This window comes from Ictalurus punctatus, chromosome 27 (assembly GCF_001660625.3).
Source record: "Ictalurus punctatus breed USDA103 chromosome 27, Coco_2.0, whole genome shotgun sequence".
In the NCBI taxonomy this organism is placed as follows: Eukaryota; Metazoa; Chordata; class Actinopteri; order Siluriformes; family Ictaluridae; genus Ictalurus; species Ictalurus punctatus.
In genome coordinates this window covers 17,457,501-17,479,704 of record NC_030442.2, presented here as the reverse complement: position 1 = coordinate 17,479,704, position 22,204 = coordinate 17,457,501, and the positions used below count along the sequence as shown (strand labels likewise).

The 22,204-nt window shown below is 40.8% G+C and overlaps 1 protein-coding gene and 1 long non-coding RNA gene across 2 annotated transcripts in view; both read left to right on the top strand.

Annotated features, from left to right (window-relative positions):
* Positions 1-18,383, top strand: part of LOC108259112 (neuropilin and tolloid-like protein 2) — a 29,904-nt gene extending 11,521 nt beyond the window's left edge. The window contains exons 5-9 of the mRNA XM_017458329.3: positions 547-594; positions 894-1,021; positions 2,732-2,960; positions 11,774-11,887; positions 14,452-18,383. Coding sequence (XP_017313818.2) covers positions 547-594; positions 894-1,021; positions 2,732-2,960; positions 11,774-11,887; positions 14,452-15,176 — 1,244 coding nt within the window. The 3' untranslated portion in view covers positions 15,177-18,383. The remainder of the gene's footprint in view (positions 1-546; positions 595-893; positions 1,022-2,731; positions 2,961-11,773; positions 11,888-14,451) is intronic.
* A 1,787-nt stretch (positions 18,384-20,170) lies between these two features.
* LOC108259357 (uncharacterized) lies at positions 20,171-21,931 on the top strand. Its single transcript, XR_001810876.3, has 2 exons — positions 20,171-20,452; positions 20,826-21,931. It is a non-coding gene; the product is annotated as an uncharacterized LOC108259357 (long non-coding RNA).
* The last annotated feature ends 273 nt before the right edge of the window (positions 21,932-22,204 follow it).

The window sequence follows — 22,204 nt, the reverse complement described above, 5'->3', positions numbered from 1 at the left end:
GCATCATTTATTCATTTTTATTTTCCTGGGAGCTCTAGATATGAAGGCTGTCACTTTAGAGTGAAATGTCACTATAACAATTTTTTTTTTTTTTCCTCGAACAGATGTTTTTATTAAGCACCGATTGCTTGTTTCGATTTAGGGTTCACATGCTATAACACTCAGTTCAAGTCTTGTTAATAATTTGTTGAATCATGTGTTAAATTGGAAATGTTTCTGTCCATGATCTGACATATCTGCTTTAACGCAGTATTTCTTTTTCGGGCTAAAAATGTGAGAAATAAATATACATTAAAATGCAAGCTGTGACACAAAAGAGCACTAAATATAACAGTATATTTTGCTGTGCTGCTGCTATTTCAGTGTGTTAGCCTTCTGCATGTTAAACAGGTCAAATAAGTCAAACATAAAATGTAGTCTATTTAGATCGAGCCTTAGATTTTCGTGCTCGCGCTTCAGCGCCTGCAGCTGTTCTAAACGTGACTTTCTCAGCAGCCTGAAATTCCGCACTGCGATATTGATGCCATGTCTGTCTTATCATTTCAGACCCGGATTTTAAATTGCACGTGGGCGGACTCCTAAATCCGATCCCGGGTAAGCCTTTCCATCTTTCTCCGCCGTATTCAATTCCTCCTGAAGAGCCCTCTGTGCTGTGAGGCCGACAGCCTGCTATCTTTTACCAGCACTCTCCACTCCTCCATCTATCATGCTGGCTATCTTTACTTGTCTGCGATTCTGTCAGTCTTATTTTCGCCCCCTAGTCTACGATTTCTCTTCTTCACTTCATTTTCAACCTCCATTTGCACTCGATTCTTCCTCGACCCTTCTCCGTCGACGATATTCCTGCTGTCTCGCTCTCTTTCAGTCTTTTGTCTTTACATTGGTGATTTCAGATTGTCAGTTTGAGATCAGCGGCTCAGACGGGTTTGTCCGCTCCAGCCAGGTGGAAGAGGAGGAAAAAGTGAAACCCGGCGAAGCTCTGGACTGCATTTGGACGATCCGAGCGCCTCCTCATTCCAAGGTGACCTTCATCGGTTCATCTCTGTCATTCCGCACACCCCAAACCCTGGCCATCATGAATCCCAGCCTTGATTAGACCACAGGGGATTGCCAGGCCCCCGACTGCTTGCCTGTGATGAGGAGACTGTTGAAGGCGAGCTTAAATTAGCAGTGCAGAGCTAGCAGGTATTCAGCCGATGAGGCAGAAATAATGGAAGAGCACACTCAGCAGGAGCAGGAATAAGAGTTGGGGTGGGAAGATGTAAGATGACAGTGGGATTGCACACATTTATACACTTTTACACTCAACAAACAAGCCAGAGGAGAACATTCAGCATGTTTCAGACACATTAGCCAAGAACAGGTCTAAAAATGTAATCTATCTCGTACTTTCTTCCGTGAGTGACAATAACTGAATCTTCGAGTGTTTAAAGCTTTGGCCCTTAGATAGACAGACAGAGAAATGTGTAGAGAAATAAAGACTGGATGGATGGATGGTTGGATAGATGGATGGATAGAAAAACAAACAGCTAGACTGCCTCTCAGACAGATAGCTTGACAGTCGAATAGATGGATGGATGATTGGACAGATGGATAACTGGTGGATGATTGACGGACTTATAGAAGGATGGATGGTTGAATGAATGGATGGACAGATATACAGATAACCTCCAAAAAAGACTTGCAATTAGATGAATAGATGGATGGATGGTCAGACAAGACAGACAGATACTCGATTCCTGAGTTGGAATCAGGTTTTATTTGATAGCTTCGGTTTTGAAAGACTTATCCAAAACAATAATATAAGTTTTTACTGCTATTTTTGCTGTCTTGAGCTCCCAGCCACAATTGGCTGGGTATCATCGGTATTCGAAATCGAAATACTGTATAATAGTTATATCGTTAAATTATTTTATCATTATTAACTTGACACTCTCAAATGAAATCCAATGTAAAATAATTAAATATCCCATACTGTACCCGTAGCAGTCAATAGCGCATAATCACCACCAGATGCAGGAATATGCATGTAACTAGCCCCCTGCAGAATCGTGTACATTTAAACGTAGGATACATGAGATGGTCAGATGGATGACAGACACATGTCATGTTTTGTGATGAGAAAATTTTCATTTGAATTTTTTTTCCAACACTGTAATGTTCACTGTAACAAAGCAGCAACTAAATAAACACACTGAGTAACCCAGACTCATGAAGAGTCAATCCATCCCAGTTGTCACCAGAGAGTGGGATTACAGTATGAAGAGAACTGTGTAGAGCTCACTGTGATTCACAAAGAGACTTGCCTAAAACACATTAAAGATCAATAAGGAACGGTGTCAGAAGTTTAGACAACTGTCATGGAGAACCCACAGGATGATAAATGAACAGGTAGAACAATCAAGTATTGGAAACTCGACGAATTTGAAGCTCATTACACATCCAAGATCATCCTGAGGGTGGAAGACACGCTCGGCTGGCTCAGAGTTGCTCTTGGCATGCATAATAGTTGATATATGGTGTGTATGATAATTATATTGCAAAGCTGAGCCTCCTGCAGTCCTAGGTCCAGTAATCAAGTAAATCCTGTTTACGCATTTCTTCTATTTCAGTCCGGTGTGTATTGTGATACATTGGTAATAAATCATAGTGTGATTCTCCATGTCACATATGCAAGTCCACCCATAAACCAGGTTGCTGCCTATCTTAAGAAGTTGTTTCATTCCTGCAGATCTACCTGCGCTTTCTGGAATACCAGATGGAGAACTCGAATGAGTGCAAGAGGAACTTTGTGGCCATTTATGATGGCAGCAGCGCCATCGAGAACCTAAAGGCAAAGTTCTGCAGCACGGTGGCCAACGACGTGATGCTGGAGAGTGGAGTGGGAGTTGTGCGCATGTGGGCTGATGAGACGAGTCGTCTCAGCCGTTTCCGCATGCTCTTCACCTCCTTCGTTGAACGTGAGTATATTTTTAATAGCTGTGGTGGATGAGGAGCTATGAATGAAGCATTACAGATCTCAAATCTCCAGAATGGATGGATAGATGGATGTGTGGTTGGATGGATAGTTAGATGGATGGATGGATGGATGGATGGGCAAACAGGCAAACAGATATCTAGACAGACAGCTTCCCAGAAAGTCAGATCAAATGGATGGATGGATGGATGGATCGATGGTTTAATGGACTTATAACTGGATGGACGAATGGGCAAACATAGAAATTGAAATACAGATTGAGAAACAGATTGATGTGTGGCTGGATGGATAGATAACTAGATGGACGGATGGGCAGACAGACACCTGCCTAGAAAGACTGACTGACAACCAAATGGATGGATGGATGGATGGATTGGTGGAATGAATTGATGGCTGATGGATGGATGAATGGGTGGATGGATGGTTGGATGGATGAATGGATTAATGGTTTGATAGGCTTATGTATAGGTGGTTGGTTGGATGGCTGGTTAAATAGATTATAGATGGACTCATGGATGGATGGATGATGAATGGATAGACGAATGGATGGATCCGATCATTATGGGATTTTGGGCAGCTTAATATGGGCAGAAAATGGATGGATGGATGGATGGAAATTATTTTAGTACGTAAGTGTCCAGAACTCTTGATGCTTGTCTCCTGTTTTGGATTGTTTTTCTTTGACAATAAAAATCTATTTAAAATCTATTTAATAAATGAACAATAAAATTGACTGATGCCATTCGCTAATGAAAACCTCCAAGTGAACTTTTTTTTCTGCTGGAAAGCTTTTGCAATGCAAAAGTCTCTCTCCGACAGCATGCATACATAAAATCTTCTAAAAATTGCCGCCCATTAGTTCATGTCGCTTGCTGACCAGGCTTCATGCATGATTCATTGTTATGAATACTTTATTTGACTTTCACACACAGGACCATAGCTGATAACTCAACATGGCTGCATATTCAACCTGGCAGAACTGAATTTAAAACGTATATATAGAGATCTATCCATCTATCCATCTATCTATCCATCAATCTATATATAGTACTCTATTTTTGATTGGCTTGTTATTGGTATGATTGAATATGAAACATATAGGTGAGTAAATGCACAGGTGTATCTTCCATATACTGAAACATGACAATTAAAACTGAATGCAGGACTTGCTTGGGTGTGGCCTCCACTCCGTGCTTGAATTTGAGAGGCTGTGCGAAGAGATACTGTCCCCAAGGAGAAAAAAAAATCACTTCCCATGTAAAACAGTTGCTTTTTCATCCGTTTTATTATTACTCTTCATTCAGTTTTCATGTCAAACCAACATCTTACCTTTTATTCACACATACATGTACTGATAAGGTGGTTAAGCATGTCTCACATTACTGAGGCTGGAATTCAGGTTTATACCACAGCGCTGTTGAAGTCTCAGATTAGAAAGTGTTGATTAGATATTTTCTGTAACAGCAGCTCTGACACTAGTTACGGCTATAACGTAAATTATATCCTAATTCTAATACGTCATTGTTTCTCTATGACGTTTCTGTATGAAGTTTCTTTATAGCTACAATTGGTTAAAAAGAATGACGTGTCGTTCATTAATAAATAAAAACTTGTAATCATTTGGCAAATTGCTATAGTATAAGAAGAATAAAACTCTTAAGAGTGGTACCAGATTGGATTATTTTCCTACAACAGCACGACCCGTAGTGTGTTATTCCTTACTTATAAAATGGTGGGTTAGTATGTTGCATTAATTAGGCGGGTACATCCAGTGAGATAACTGGTCCAGATGGATTTTTCTGACACATTTTTGGCATGCACCATTTTTTTTTAAATGGCCTTTATATTATAGTATTAGCTGTATATATCAAGTAATTCACAACCCCTGAACAGAACTAGCTGGACTTGACTGGAGCGCTCTAATCCAGCTCTAATCTTTAACATCCAGTCCACAGTCAGATTAAGAAAGTTCTGAAACCTTATTCATATTTCATCCTTTAATGCGCTCCAGGCAGGTAGCACTACAGCACATAGGGACATGAAATATACAGTATAAAAGAGAGATCTAGCTTAGCCTGCAGCATTACGCTCTAATTTTAGCTCTTCGGTTATACATTAGTACATGCGAAAGGTAAAGTGACTCAAGCAAAGCGCAAAGGTTTTCTACCTGCTTATTCAAAGCCAACATAGCTTTGGATTTGGAAAAGTAATGTTATGGAACGTTCTAAAATGCTTAACGTGGCTTAATGTACCAGAACAGTGACAGTAAATATATTAGACACGTATTTTTTCTCCATAAACACTATCTACTAGCCAAAGTACTGACAGTAGACAGTAATTATGATCGATAACGTGTGAGAGAAATTTGGGTTAACACGTTACGCTGTTTATTAAAATAGTTTTCGGAAAATGATATTCTTTTTAAATGACTGTTCGTTTTAAGCACCCCCCGTGTTGTTTGCATTTAGCTTACCTGAAAATCTAAATGCAGGAGTAAAATCCCCCAGATATTTCAACGCATTTGGATCAATGGCAGATTTTCAGTTCATTTAGTAGTTTTCTGTCCTCTGCTCACGTGTTTCTGAGTGAGCATATACAGATAGCTAAAGGCATTTCAGCTTGTCGAGAGGCTTGAATGACCACTCAGGCGAAAAGTAAAGCTGATGCCTTTTTTTCATTGTTCCATAAGTGCAATCATGTAATCTCTCTTGACAATTTTCTCTTACATTTCTTGTGCAACTGAAAGGAAATACAAAAAAACGCTTACTTAACGTACATTACTCAGTGGATACAGTTCCGTCTCCAGTGCAATCTTTTAAGCTATATGCACTAAGCACCTTGAGCCGTTCAAAATGACCACAAACAGCAAAAATCGTCAAGTACGATCACAAAAGATTACAAACTAGAAAGATGAATAACAAACTCACAAGCAAAGCTTCTTCCAGGCTTTACACAAACAGAATGATTCAACGCGTGTTCTTAACTCTCCCAAACTAAAACGGCTAATGCGTGCATAAACAAACAAATAAATAAAGTTTTGTCTTTCAAAGTGTACTTTGGCTCGATCCAAGACAAACAGCGCCACCCAGCGGACGATAAAGATATTGTTAAAACATAATATAACGGATACTAATAATTATTCCTTTTAATGTCGTTGTTTTTGGAGATATGAGGTTGGCATCACACGTGGTAATATACTGTAGTGTCGTCTTTGTGTGTGGCACAGATTAAGTCCATAGGTTAATTTAAGTCCATTAATTTATGGACACAAGTAATATGATAAACAGTTGTCAATTCACCAATATGTAAATCGTTCAGCCGATTTTTATTAGATTCCTTATTGCTTATCAGCCTATAGAAACACATATATCCCACACATATGTAGCACAGTTCAAGTCACTCGGACCTACGGTTTATGAGGAGAAGGTTATTACAGTTGAGATCTTGAGTTACTGCGCACTTTACAGGGATTTGGAGAATAATAATAAGAAGCTTACTAACAATAACAATAGGTTTCCTCTTGACGGAGGAATCCTAAAAAGATTGACTAGGAGATGTTGTAGTTGATCCGGTGTAGAGTTCAATATGAGCAGCTCAGAACTCACCAGCAGTTACAATCCATTCTGAAAAGTGTAAAGTTAATTAAACTTAATGCCATTACACAGCAGCGATATCCAAAAAGGACATTATTCTCGCTCGGCCTTTTTTTTTTTTTTGCAATTCACAAAAGGGCTAGCACATTTTCCAGGCTAATGGATCAGATTTAATGGAAAGTAGAATGCCATTTATCTGCCTTTGATGAAAGAAAAAAGGTAAATGAGTTTTTTCCCCCTCAGTGTAGTCATTTGGCAGGACCTGTGTTTAATATTTGCATTTTTTAAATGCTCTGCATAAATTGCTGATAATTACAGCTAAGCGACTTGCTCTATTGCTAGTCTGTATTATTTGTATTAAATGGCTGGATAATCAGTGGAATTAACGCGGTGTTCTGTAGCTCAAAGCGCACGGTGTGACCTTCATGTCAGAGGCAGTAAACAGCGTCGGGGCAGCACGCTGAAACCTGGCAGCTGCGGCCGGATTTATTGCCTCCATCAATCAAACGGTGAGCAAACTCCACCTCAAACTGTGTAAAATGAAGGAACGAAAAACAATATCACTGCAGCTTGCTCTCTGTGCTCGAGACAGATGTTTTTATATTCATAATGGCTTCTGTTAGATGCTGTATACTGGAGGAAACGTCGTAGTCCTGTGGGATGGGAGGTCAGTTTCGCAACGTGTTCAGCACCGAGAGCGCCATTTGTTCCTCTCAGTGGACGAACAAAGTCCAATCTACAGCCGTAACAGACACATTAATCTTTATAAAGCGGAGAAGTGGCTCGGGCTGTCACTGTGAATGTGCTGCTGATACGCAGAGAGAGAGAGAGGGAGAGAGAGAGAGAGAGAGAGAGAGAGAGAAAACGAGAGAGAGAGAGAGAGAGAGAGAGAGAGAGAGAGCAAACCTGATGCTCCACACCTGTCTCTGTCCCACATTTTCTGTCTTTCTCTTTTCATCATTTTCATCTCTAGATTTATATTCTACACTCTTCCATTCTGGGAGAACCTTTAAAGATTCTGTGTGGAGCCCTGCAGCAAAATGGTTTCCTGTCAGAAAAGAAACACTTTTTGGAAACTAAGAACCCTTACTTATCCAATAAACCCTTAAAGAACCATTTTTTAAAATATATATTGTTCATTACTTCATTATTATTCTTCATACAGTGAGGGAAAAAAGTATTTGATCCCCTGCTGATTTTGTACAAAGAAATGATCAGTCTATAATTTTAATGGTAGTTGTATTTGAACACTGAGAGACAGAATAACAACAAAAAAATCCAGAAAAACGCATGTCAAAAATTTTATAAATTAATTTGCATTTTAATGAGGGAAAAAAGTATTTGACCCCCTCTCAATCAGAAAGATCTCCCAGGTGTCTTTTATACCGGTAACGAGCTGAGATTAGGAGCACACTCTTAAAGGGAGTGCTCCTAATATCAGTTTGTTACCTGTATAAAAGACACCTGTCCACAGAAGCAATCAATCAATCAGATTACAAACTCTCCACCATGGCCAAGACCAAAGAGCTCTCCAAGGATGTCAGGGACAAGATTGTAGACCTACACAAGTCTGGAATGGGCTACAAGACCATTGCCAAGCAGCTTGGTGAGAAGGGGACAACAGTTGGTGCGATTATTCGCAAATGGAAGAAGCACAAAAGAACTGTCAATCTCCCTCGGCCTGGGGCTCCATGCAAGATCTCACCTCGTGGAGTTGCATTGATCATGAGAACAGTGAGGAATCAGCCCAGAACTACACGGGAGGATGTTGTCAATGATCTCAAGGCAGCTGGGACCATAGTCACCAAGAAAACAATTGGTAACACACTACGCCATGAAGGACTGAAATCCTGCAGCACGCGCAAGGTCTGCTGCTCAAGAAAGCACATATACATGCCCGTCTGAAGTTTGCCAATGAACATCTGAATGATTCAGAGGACAACTGGGTGAAAGTGTTGAGGTCAGATGAGACCAAAATGGAACTCTTTGGCATCAACTCAACTCGCCGTGTTTGGAGGAGGAGGAATGCTGCCTATGACCCCTGGAACACCATCCCCACCGTCAAACATGGAGGTGGAAACATTATGCTTTGGGGGTGTTTTTCTGCTAAGGGGACAGGACAAATTCACCGCATCAAAGGGACGATGGACGGGGCCATGTACCGTCAAATCTTGGGTGAAAACCTCCTTCCCTCAGACAGGGCATTGAAAATGGGTCGTGGATGGATATTCCAGCATGACAATGACCCAAAACACACGGCCAAGGCAACAAAGGAGTGGCTCAAGAAGAAGCACATTAAGGTCCTGGAGTGACCTAGGCAGTCTCCAGACCTTAATCCCATAGAAAATCTGTGCTGGTTGCTGAAGGTTCGAGTTGCCAAACGTCAGCCTCGAAACCTTAATGATTTGGAGAAGATCTACAAAGAGGAGTGGGACAAAATCCCTCCTGAGATGTGTGCAAACCTGGTGGCCAACTACAAGAAACGTCTGACCTCTGTGATTGCCAACAAGGGTTTATAAACCAAGTACTAAGTCATGTTTTGCAGAGGGGTCAAATACTTTTTTCCCTCATTAAAATGCAAATCAATTTATAACATTTTTGACATGCGTTTTTCTGGATTTTTTTGTTGTTATTCTGTCTCTCACTGTTCAAATAAATCTACCATTAAAATTATAGACTGATCATTTCTTTGTCAGTGGGCAAACGGACAAAATCAGCAGGGGATCAAATACTTTTTTCCCTCACTGTATCTAAACCCTGTCAGATATTTAGGATTTCACTAAAGATCCTTCAAATTAAAAGTGTTCTTCAAGGGTTTATTGGAGAATTAATAATTCACAGCTTCCAAGAAAGTGTTCTAGCTTTACTCTACTTTATTTTATTTATTTATTTATTTATTTTAAAGTTCCACTGATAGGGAAAGACTTTGTTAAGGGTTACCAGAGATGGACAAAGCAAAGAACCCTTAAGGCTTCTAAATGTGTTAACAGCGTAGAATATAAATAAGTTGTTTAAAAAAAAGAAAGAAAAGGGAAAGATAGAGAAAGCAGGAGGGAGAATAAGAGAAGGAGAGAGTGAGAGAGAAACAAAGAGATAGAGACAGGCGTAAATCATCAGGTCTGCTCTTTATCTCTTCAAGGGTTCACTGTTTAAAAAGAAATCTGTATCATTCCTTCATTCTCTTTCTTTCACTTTTCTCTTGCTTTCCTCTCCTTCTCTTTATTTCTCATGATCTTTTCCTTCTCTTCCATTTCCTTTATCTCTCTGTCTTGTCTTCTCTCTCTCCTGCTATCCTTTTCTCTCTCCCATTCTTTCTCTTCCTGCCTCTCTCTCACTCTCTCTCTCTCTCTCTCTCTCTCTCTCTCTCTCACTGCTTTTGGCATTATCTTTAGTTTCTGATTTCTTTCTCTCTCTCTTTTCCCTCGCTGTCTTTTATCTGTTATTCTTTCTCTCCTATGTTCACTCTCTCCAGCATATGATTCTTCTCCCTTCTAATTTATTTCTAATTTTGTTTGCTTTCCTTTTTTCCTCCCGTTTTCCCCTTTTCCTTTCTTCCTTTCTACGTAACCTTTTGCTCCTGTATATTATATTCAAAATGGATTCAGGCCAGATTTCTCTCCCATATTTTCTCATTTTAAAACCTCTCTCTCTCTCTCTCTCTCTCTCTCTCTCTCTCTCTCTCTCTCTCTCTCTCTCTCAAATCTTTTTATTCTTTCCTCTCTCTCTTATTTTCCCTCCCATTTTTTTCTCCCATTTCCTAATTTCTTTTGCTTTGGCGTTCCTTTTCCTCTTTTGCTATCTCTACCATTCTGTGCCCTCATTGTCTTTCTCACTTTATAATTATCTTGTCTGCTTTCCCTTTCTCTTCCTCTCTCCCCTATTATCTCTCTCTCTCTCTCTCTCTCTCTCTCTCCTGTTTAACTACACAATGCACGTTGTCTCACACACATCAGAGTCAGTGTTCATTTAGAGGCGAGAAGTGGTTAATGAGTTTGGAAGTGAAAGTGGTGGAGAAGCCGCAGCTCTCTGCACGTTACGACCTCTTCATCCCGCTGTCACATGCACTTAGTCACATTCGAACAACACGCGTTAGAGTGTAGCGTGAGAGAGCTTTGCTGTGGAGAGAGAGTGAGGAACTCGGAGAGCATGTGAAAAAGAGATGGTACCTATCTAAGATCCATGACGGAGAACGGGAAGAGAGAGAGATGTGAGTGAGGGAGAGATTCGGAGGCGGAGGAGGTGTAGGAGTCGAGGTACGCTGAATCAGCCAAAGGTTTTTTTTTTCTTCTCTCTACAGCCGACACGTCACTTTCCATTACCCACGCATCTCTCTCGTCCTCCATCGCTCTCTCGCTCTCTTTCACTCGGCTGCTTTCCTGTCTTCTCTCTTTCTGATCTTGATAAGTAAACCTACCATACAGGTCACTGTGTAGGTGTTCAATTACTGTCTGTAGCCCATCTGGTGCGCCATAGAAAGTATTGTGCACGCACAGTGAACTTAATGATGCCACAAGATAGTAAATGAAGGTCACAGATTTGTAATGTGTGTTCTTATGGGATGTCGGCTGTTTTATCACACTTTAAATTCGCTGTTCTGAATTGCCGATCTGATAAATTACTGTCAATGGTTTGGTTAATTTGGTGCTGTCTCCTGTAAAGAAAACATGGCCATGGTTTGACGGATAATCTCACTGAGAGGATATCTGATATACTCACAGATCGCTTTAGGTTCACTCGTAAGGTTATGCATAAAAATGATTTGAGCCGAGCAAGTCGTGTCTCCTCCTAAAATGTTTTTTTAGGGACATTTTAAAGTGAATATATACGATGAATGAATAGTGTCATGTTTATGGTCTTGAATGGCATTTCATAATATTTGTGAGTATTACAGCCAAAACAGAAATTTCAGTCATACTGTGGTTTACATCAAACTGTCCGAAAGTGGCTCTGGACTTCACTGCTCCTCACCTGAGCCGATATCATGCAAGTTCAAAATCTTGAATAGAATCTTGCGTAAATGAGACGCACCTCGGTTTGTCTTCTGAATAGTGCTTAAGTCTGTACTTACAGCCCCTGGAGGACTGAAATCGACATTTTTGTCCCACACAATAAAACTACTGAACGCTATATTGCTGTAGTTCTAATTTCGACATCGTTCTCCTCTCAGTTTGCCATTTTGTTGACAGTGTGTCTTCTCTTTCAGCTCCTTGCTCAGGAAACACTTTCTTCTGCCACAGCAACATGTGCATCAACAACTCTCTGGTGTGTAATGGCGTGCAGAACTGTGTGTACCCTTGGGATGAGAACCACTGCAAGGGTGAGTCTGTCCTTAAATTAGCCTCTGCTGGTGCAGACCGGAATGACATTTGTGGAATGAACTTTGCCTGTGGCCACTGTGTTATTTAAGTAGATCAGGAGCAGAGTTTAGGTGCAGTCACTCGGTAATGCAGAGCTGTTGTGAAGAAGCTATTCACTGTAGCTGAGCTGAGAGCTGGGCAGTGACAGAAGAGGTCGATTGAAGTGCATTTTTTTTATGACTAATAACAAACAGATGGACAACAGTCATTACAATGTGATCTCAATGGGCAATGTATATTTTATTTTACATTTATCTATCTATTGTTTCATCCATCCATCCATTTAACTATCAATGTAAATATATATATATATACCAACAGACAGACAGATACATTTGGCTATATGCTGTATGTATGTATGTGTATATATATATATATATATATATATATATATATATATATATATATATATATATATATATATACATACATACATACATACAGCATATAGCCAAATGTATCTGTCTGTCTGTTGGTCTGTCTGTCTCTCTGTCCAACCATATATCTTAGTCTATAGCCCAAAATTTTTACATCTCAGTCTCCTCAGGAAGTAAAGACACTGTTGTGCTTTCCTAAGCAGGATTTCAGTATTATGGTACCAGGACAGATCCTCAGAGATCTAGTTCATTCCCATCGATGTAGATGGGAGAGTGTCTGCTTTAGACTCCCAGATATCCACAATGGGCTCTTTGTCCTTCGTGGTTTTGAGGGTGAGGTTGTTGGTGGAACACCATTCTGCAAAGATTCGGATCTCCTCCCTGCAGGCCGACTCATCGTTGCCGTTGACGTGACCTACCTCCGTGGTATCATCTGCATGCTTGATAAAGATGTTGGACTTATGCAGAGGCACACAGTCATGGGTAAACAGGGAGTAGAGCAGCTGACTCAGCACACAACCCTGTGGTATGCCAGTGTTCAGGATGATGGTGGAGGACATTTAGGTGATTGCCCAACCTAACAGACTGAGGTCTCTTAGTTAAGAAGTCCGGAATCATATGGAGGTGCTGATGCCCAGGTCCTCGAGCTTGATGATCAGTTTGGTGGGGATAATTGTGTTAAATGCAGAGCTAAAGTCAATGAACAGCATCCTTATTTATGTGGTGTTGTTGTTGTCCAGTTGGATGAGGGCTGAATGAAGAGTAGTGGAAATGGCACCCTCTGTTGACCTGTTTGGGCAGTAGGCAAACTGATGGAAGTCCAGTGCAACATGCTGCAGTAGAATGCTTAGGCACCAGTTTGATGGTTGCTGTTTTCAGGCATGTGGGGACAGTTGCCTGGGCCAGTGACAGGTTGAAGATGTCAGTAAAGACCTCTGCCGGCTGTCCAGCACATGTCCTGAGCACATGCGCAGGTATACCATTAGGGCCAGCAGCCTTACATGCATCTACTCTACTCAGTGCTGAATGCACATCTGTTGTGGAGAATGAGAGGTGATGGTCAACAGTTTAAGGGTCACCATTTGTAGTGTGCTGCCTGCTGCCTTGATCAACGTGAGCATAGAAGTGATTGAGCTCATCAGGGAGCAAGGCACTGCTGGTTGGGAGAGTCGGTGTTGTTGGTTTGTGGTCAGTGATGATCTACATGCCCTTCCACAATGTGCTGCTCAATGTGAAGTTTGTAAGAATGTTTAGCTTTCCTAATGCCCCTTGTATGCCCCAGCAATGTTTGCGTAAACATGGTTCAGTGTATCGTCCCGTCTGGTACAGCAGGAGACATTCTGCGGAATTTTGGAAGTATAGCTCTCATATTAGAGTGATTTAAATCTCCAGCAACAAGAAAAGCTCCATGTGGATGTGCTGAGTGTTGCATGCTGATAGCTGCATGCGGTTATTCCATAGCTAATTTAGCATTAGCCTCTGGAGGAATGTAACCTGCAGTCATAACAATGGCTGAAAATTATCTGGGTAAATAGAAGGATCTGTGCTTAATCCACAAATACTCTAAATTAGCAGAGCAACGACTTTCAGTTATAATAGAGTCCGTGCACCACGATTTGTTGACATAAATACACAGACCTCCTCCTTTGTTCTTACCAGAATCCACTGCTGTTCTGTCTGCCCTGAAAGCACTGCAACCCTCTAGCTCAATGGCAGTGCTAGGAAAGTTGTCGTTAGGCCACATTTTCATAAACATCACGATGTTGCATTCCATAATCCATTTATACAATGTTATCCGATGCCGCAGTTTGTCCATTGTGTTCACCAAATATAGGTTGGTTACCAAATATAGGTTACTGTTCTGAGTGAATAAGTAGAGTAATATCTACTAAATCTGTGGAGACACGGAGCCTCGTGTTTTACACACGCTGCCATCTAGGCACGAGTGTTTTCCTATGAAAAAAGGTTCGTGGTTGAGTCATTTTTAAAGCTGTGGATCCTAAATTATCCAGTGAACCCTTAAAAAATCCTTGAAGAACTTTTTTCTAAGAGTGCAATCGATATCTCTCTGTCTGTCTGTCTGTCTGTCTGTCTTTCTTTCTGTTATTTTACCTGTCTGAGTAACAAAATCTTTCCATATTCTGTAGAGCGGAAGTCTAAGGGCCTGTTCCACCAGATCACCAAGACCCACGGCACGGTTATCGGCATCTCCTCTGGCGTGGTGCTTGTTTTGCTCATCATCTCCATCTTGGTCCAGATGAAGCAGCCTCGTAAGAAAGTGGTGTCACGCCGTCCAGCTGTCTTCAACAAATCAGGCATCCAGGAAGTGTTTGACCCCCCACACTATGAGCTCTTCTCTCTGCGAGACAAAGAGCTCTCGTCTGACCTCGCTGAGCTGAATGAGGAGCTCGAAAGCTTTCAGAAGCTGCGGCGTTCGTCCACGACGTCTCGCTGCATCCACGAGCACCACTGTGGCGGCACCGGAAGCGTAAAGCAAAACCGCAGCGCGCTCGGCTCCATGGAGCTCTCGTATCACAACGACTTCTCCAAACCGCCGCCCATGAAGACCTTCAACAACAGCGGCCTGGGGAGCTACAAGAAGAGCTGCTACAGCTACAAACAGACTCACGAGTGCGCCGAGCAGGTCATCGAGGACCGGGTCATGGAAGAAATCCCGTGTGAGATCTATGGAAGGGGCGGGGCCATAGGTGGGAATGTGGGAGGGATTATCGGTGGGGCTGTGGGTGGAGCTACAGGAAGCATTGGAAGTGGATGCAGCAGCATCAGCATCCGTAACCATGGCGGTGTCCGTAGCAACAATGCCACTAGCATACCGGATTCGAGTCAGCGCTCCATTTCCATGGACTTTTGAAAGACTGGAGGGAGTAAGTGGAGGAGGAGTAAAGGAAGAAAGTTAAAAACAGAAAAGACCGACCATCACAGACTCTTTTACTCTCCATTATTTCTTGTATGTCTAGTAACAAGTCAAGGCGTCTTTAAGAAATCCAATCCAGTCTCCTTGATTTACTTCAACTAGACATTCAGAGTGACCTTAATGACTCAAACCCTTCAAGTCGTATCCTTCATTTCCTGTTTCGCCACATTATAACCCGCCTTCCTGCCATGTGTCTGAACAAGCGGAGATATACATACGATAGCGCTTTTCCACCACATAGTGCGGTACAGTGTGGCATGGCTACTAATCCGAATCCAGAATTAGCCATACTTTGGTATTTAACAGTACCCCTGAAAGTTCTCGGGAAGTTATGGCATGGTGAAACAATGTAGGATCTTCAGATTTTGTTCAAACTTTAACTCGCTCTTTAGTTTGACAGTGTTACTGGAAAAGACCTAAAACAGTTGACCATATGGAACATTCTGGAATTTCCAGGACACTCCTGAAGATTGCTGTTTCATATGATCTGGGTGATAAAATTCCAGCTAGCCAGGCTAAATCCCAAAACGCGTACTATTTTTCTACATATCACACTACGATAACAAAAAACAATTTGTTTCATATTATAAAAGTAGTGACCCCTGAGTGAGACACGTCACTCTGACATCAGCCCTGCCTCCTGGTTGCAGAAAGCCGGAGTCTATAACGATTTTTAAAAGCGGAGCCAGAATTTATTTTCTATAACGTTGCATTATGAATCGTATAAGTGTCCATAAACACTTTTGTTCTGTCATAGAGTAACACTGTCGAATATTTCCAAGCCAACAGAGGACGGTTGTGGTTACAGGAAGGATAATGGGTTCGAGTAACTAATTAAACTGCATCTCCGCCACCTAGCTAACTATGTGTGCTAAGTAAGAATTTGACAGGCGTAGCTTATTAGTTGGCTAAAATGTCTAATCTATACTGCTTTAACAAACTTGCATAGCTCACTTAGAATCGAAAAAGAAATAATCTAGCTTATACTAAATAGCTAGATCACATTTTTTACCGAGGACTTGTCTGTAACGGACATGTTTATCTATCGTAAAGTTAACTAGCTTAGCTTTATTCAGCTAACAGATGAGCACCTTGGCTTTCAGTGCCACGTCATCCTCGAAGTTGTAGCCATAAAATATTACGCCTCGAACGTTCACACAAGCAACAAAGCTGTAATCATCAAGGGACTTGGATGCCTTCAGTTTCTCCCTAGTTTATATGCTCAGAGCTTCAATGAGATATATGTCTGGTCATTAGCCACCGCTTAGCATCATTTAGCCACTGACAGAACGCCAAGCCACAAGGATCTTCTAGCGTTACACCATTTAAAACTGTTAGATGAATACCACGCCCTGTCTTTTAGTGTTACTTCATAATAAGTGGATAACATTTTAGCTAATGTCAGTCAGATTCCTAAATAAAATTCTTCATAGATTCCTCAGCCCTACTAGTACCATTTACCGTTAGGTTGCTAATCTCAACCAGTCTTTTTGCAACCAGGTTGGCCATGCATGTCTTTTGGTTTACAAACACTAACGGGGTCTATTTAATTCTCTAGTAAATATTTTGGCACACAGCCGTACTTGTACAGTTTTTGTTTTGTTTTTTAAACAGCGGTAGTTGGACTTAAATGATAACTCTTGGTGATCGCGTTTGACCAGTTTGTGGTCAAAGCTCCACCCACTTTGTCTCTGTTTGTTTCTCTTGATACGCAGGAAGATGAGGAATAGAATTGAACATTAAACAATGTTGGTATTATGGATTTCTCACCATAACTTACCAGAACGTCTGGTGGAACAGCACTGATAGAGACCTAGCTAGATGAAGACGCCATTTTGAATGAAATAAAGTGAAACTTCATGGCTGCCATGTCGGTTCCCCATCAGCACAGTGAAATGAATGGGTTTCCATGGACATATTGTAAACAGATTCCCAAACTGTTTCCAAAAAAAAATACAGAAAGGATCGTCTCGCTAACGTGTTAGCTAGTTAGCTAAATTAGCTAACTGATTTTACATCAGACTAAACAGAAATAGCTAGCGTGATTAGACTATTTGACACAATTCAGTGATGTGTGAGTGAGTAAGCAAAACACAAAACACTTTTTTTTTTTCGCAGAGAAAAAAACGCCACATTACTTTATGGATCCAGAGGGTTAGGGTGAGACATTCTTTGTATTTCTTTCTTTGTTTATTTGCAACAACAACAACAACAACAAAAATCGCTATTATTATTATATACAAGAAAAATCAGGTGGAGAAAACAAAACAAAAAAATATATATATACATATTCTGTTGCATATCTTAATCAAAAGGTTGTATAAAAATGAGCAAAAGAGCAGCACAAGTCTTCTGGAGTGGTGTGCACTTTGTAGTGTGCACTTCGTCCCCTATTTAGGGCTCTAGTGTGTATATCTATGAGTGAAACCGGGAAGCCATTTTAACTGTGTACCATATTATAAAACAATATTTAGGGCTCACGCTGTTGTTTAGCATTAACTCATGGATTATTTGCGTCGTTAACTTGAAGCTAATGAGTATTAAATAGTCACATTGCTTTTATGGACACTCCCTTCAACCCTCTCACACACACACGCACACACACGCACACGCACACACATGACATAATTGTAAGAGAATAATAGTAGAAAGTTTCCTACAGATCAGTTATAGCTTAATTATTCTTTTTGTCACTGGCTGTATTATTTAAAGAAAATCCTTTGTGTACACATCTCATTAGCATCTTGTATACACACACACACACACACACACACACACATATATATATATATATATATACACACACACACACACACACACTGTATGTCCAGTATTCAGTATCCAGGTGTCACACAGACAGAGCATGGAAACTGTAAATGAGGCCAACGCCTTTTATACAGAAATAATTCCTTTTGTTGGTGTATGAGGGACGATTAAGTGGAATATATTTTCTAACTCATGAACGTGTGTGTATCAAATCTATACTGCGCTTCCATTTTAGTCCTGGCATTAATAATTGTAAAAGATATCGATGTAAGAAATGTCCAACTATATGTTTTATTAAAACCGCATCACATTACTGGTGTTTGTTTATTTATTCACATGCGGCAGACATTTTTACACACGCGTTAATACACAAAGACAGTACTTCAGACTTCTTTATATATTTACTGTAAACATGCTGTCAGCATTAAAACAAGTAACATGTGACGCTCTATATTCAAGTTTTCCGTTCTCTCTCTCTCTCTCTCACACACACACACACACACACACACACACACATACACACACCCTGTGTCCCTCTTTCCAACCTGTCATGTCAGATTTGATTTCATGTCTATGCTGAGGGACTGAAACACACACACACACACACACACACACACACACACACACACACACACACACACACACACACACACACACACACACACACACACACACACACACACTGACATTCATGGACTACACAATAATCACAAGGACATTTTAATCCAGAGTGACACTCAGTGAGGTCAGGAGAGGAAACAAAGCTGTTCCCTACAAATACATGGTGTAAGCACATGCAGTCTTTAGCTGGAGGAAATATTTATCCAAAGCACTTGGGAGTTGAATACATTATACTGTAAATCATTATATTATAGATATACATCTGACACAAGCTCTAGGATGAAACATCAAGCACTCTGAACTGTTATTTTAATCATGAATTAAATCATTAATTAAGAGATCTTAAATAAACCAGGTAACACCAGCCAAAACAACACAGAGATGACGTGATTTCCATCTGGAAGAGCTGCAATCCACCTGGAACTAATATTTATAGCTGCTATAATGTAAGGGATAAGCAGAACGAACTTGTTTCATGTGCCATGCAAAAGTGCATTATCTTTCTCTATGCTCTGCTCATGTCATGTTCACGTAAACGGGAACTCGTACAGACATTTACACGCCTTGTTTCGACCCCTTTACTGGTTAAAAAATAGATCCATTTTTCCTCACTGACTGTATGAGCTAGCGTTTGGCAGAATTTAGAGATCGTGAGCCAATACGACACGAGTGCTTCCACGTATTTTCCCGAAAACCCCGTCTGATCGGTCTCGCCTCCGTTCACGGAAGATATAAAATTACAGGCGTCTTCTTTAACCGACGTTCAGTTACGTCGTGGCAAACCGCTCCGAGGGGAGAATGATTTGTGGCTAAAGAATAAATCTTTGGGGCAAAAACGTGATTTATTTAAAAAATTTGTAAAGCAATTAACGTCATCTTATTGACATCGGTAACTGTAAATTGTCAAATTATATGAATTTTAAAATGTAATGCCGTACAGTACTGTGTTATCAGTCAAAGTCATTAGATTATGGTAACAGTTACACCCAACTCTGTTTATGTATCACCTCCCCACTGCTGCCACACTTTATACTTGATAAGGAACTGTGTTTCGTTTTTATCCATTGCCATGTGATGTGCTAAAAACTGACAATAAAGCTGACACTGACGTTGATGTGTAGAAAATTCTAAACGGTTGACACACTTTTAAACACCGCTGTATGTGTGTCTGTTTCTGCCTTTAGGAGCCCCATAACAAGCCAGAGACTGAGAGAGCTGAGCAGCACAGAGCTGAGTGTGTGTGTGTGTGTGTGTGTGTGTGCGTGTGTGCATCTTTAAAAATAAAAGAAGTTTGCTGAAAAGCGAAAGGGAAATAAAGAGAATAAAGAGTCTTGTGAGTTGTAAGCCTGCCTCCCATTTCCTCATGTCCTTCTGAACCAAAAAGGGAATTGTTACTCTGATGATGAAACCCAGGAATTGAGGAGGATTGGCGGTCATGGAGTCCTCGCCAGATGGGACCGCAGCACGACCCAGAGGCATTTGTTGAGTTGTTTGAGTGTGCAGCAGAAGCTTGGAGCTGGCCAGAGTCACAGTGGGCAGTTCAGCTGCTGCTGCTACTGTCGGGGGAAGGCCACACCCACAAACAGCACCGTCAGCTCACTGCTCATTCAGAGAGCTCTGCCACCGATTAGCATTCACCCAGCAGCACCGGGACACCTGCTGAAGATGGCTGCTGGCAGAGGAGCACGGCGCTGTGGATGTGTTGGAGCAGTTCTTCTCCCAACTACTGCAGGGGACAGCCGAGTGGGTCCAGTACCACTGTCCGGTGTCGCTAGATGAGGAGATCCAGTGGGCGGAGCTCCATTTGACGGTGAATGCAGGGGCAGGTGAGCCCCCCCTTCTCTCTCTCTCTCTCTCTCTCTCTCTCTCTCTCTCTCTCTCTCTCTCTCTCTCTTTCTCTCTTTTTCTCGTTCACCCAGCTCTCTGGTCCCGGGGTTTCCCTACTCCTCCCTCCTCTCCTCTGCTTTACCTCTGATGTCTCCCTGTACACCTTTCTTAATCAATTTACATTGGTTAAGTCTAGAATTGATTTTAAAAATTTTATTCTTTGTTTACAAAGCTCTCAGTAATTTGACATAAGCTCTAGCATAAGCCATCATGCACTCTGTGCTTTGTTTGTATGATACATACAAAATACACTTTTTGACCAGCAGATGGCATTAAAGGTTGTTTTTTTTTTTGTCTCCTCTTCAAACAAAGAGCTCTCGTCTGACCTCGCTGAGCTGAATGAGGAGCTCAAGAGGTTTCAGAAGCTGCAGCCTTCGTCCACGACCTGCTGCAGGGTGTCAGAATCTTTCCAAGCCAACAGAGGACTGTTGTGGTTACAGGAAGGATAATGGGTCTGAGAAGTTCATTAAAATGCCCGTCTTTGTAGCACACATTTCATCACAGCCGCCTAGTTAACAATCCGTGAACTTTGTGTGCTAAATAAGAATTTGACAGGCTTAACTTGTTAGTTTGCTACACGCCTAATTAATATCGCTTTAACAAACTTACGTAGCTCGCTTAAATCTATTGATCTAGATCGAGAAACTAGCTAGCTAACACTAAATAGCTTAGAATAACACATTCTTACTGAGGAGTTGCATAGAGTAGACATGTTTCTCTACCTTAAAGTTAACTAGCTTAACTGTTTCAGCTAACAGATGAGTTCATGGCATTTGTTATGGCACTTTTTGATTTTCAATGCCATGCCATCCTTGAAGTTCATAAAACATTACATCTTGAACATTTATGCCTAGTCTCTTCAGGTTTTTCTGCAACCAGGTTGGCCATGCACGTCTTTTGGTTTACAAACAATGAAGGGGTTTATTTAAGACTGTAGTAAACAATCTGGAACACAGCCATACTTACACTGGGTTTTTAAATAATAATAATAATAATTTTTTATAATGACTGGCAGTAGATTGACTTAAATGAGGACTCTTAGTGATGGCATTTGACCAATCTTTGACCAATCCAAGTATTTTTACTAGCGCCATCCTATTAGTCCCTAATTGCTTCTCTTGGTACTCTGCAATAAGAGGAATTGAATTTAACACTTAACAATGTGGTGTTATGGATTTCTCACCATGCATTACCAGAATGTCTGGTGGAACAGCACTGATAGAGACCTATGCTGTGTGTGAAACCACTCACTCGTTCACTCTTCCCTATATAGCGAAAGACATTTGAGTCCACTATATGGGGAAGAAGTGAAGGAAAATGAGTGGCGAATTCGGACGCTGATAATGCGTACATAATGATAACTCTGTCTCGGACATTATGGATTGTATTAAAACAATAAAGTTTATTTTCTCACGGTTCATTTGTCACGTTTATTGTATTAGTTGATAAAGAGAACAAAAACAAATGCTTGTCATCTTTATTTACTATTAGACAAGTTAGACTTAGACAAGTTAGACAAGTATTAGACTATTACTCAAGACACACTTTTTTAAACTTGCATCTGACTGCTGATGTCTTCTTTTATTATTATTATTATTAATGTTGTTATTCTTATTAACTTTTGTTTTATTTTTCTGTGTACTGCTTATTTTGTGTACAGTGCTTTGAGAAGCTACTTTTAAAGGTGCTTT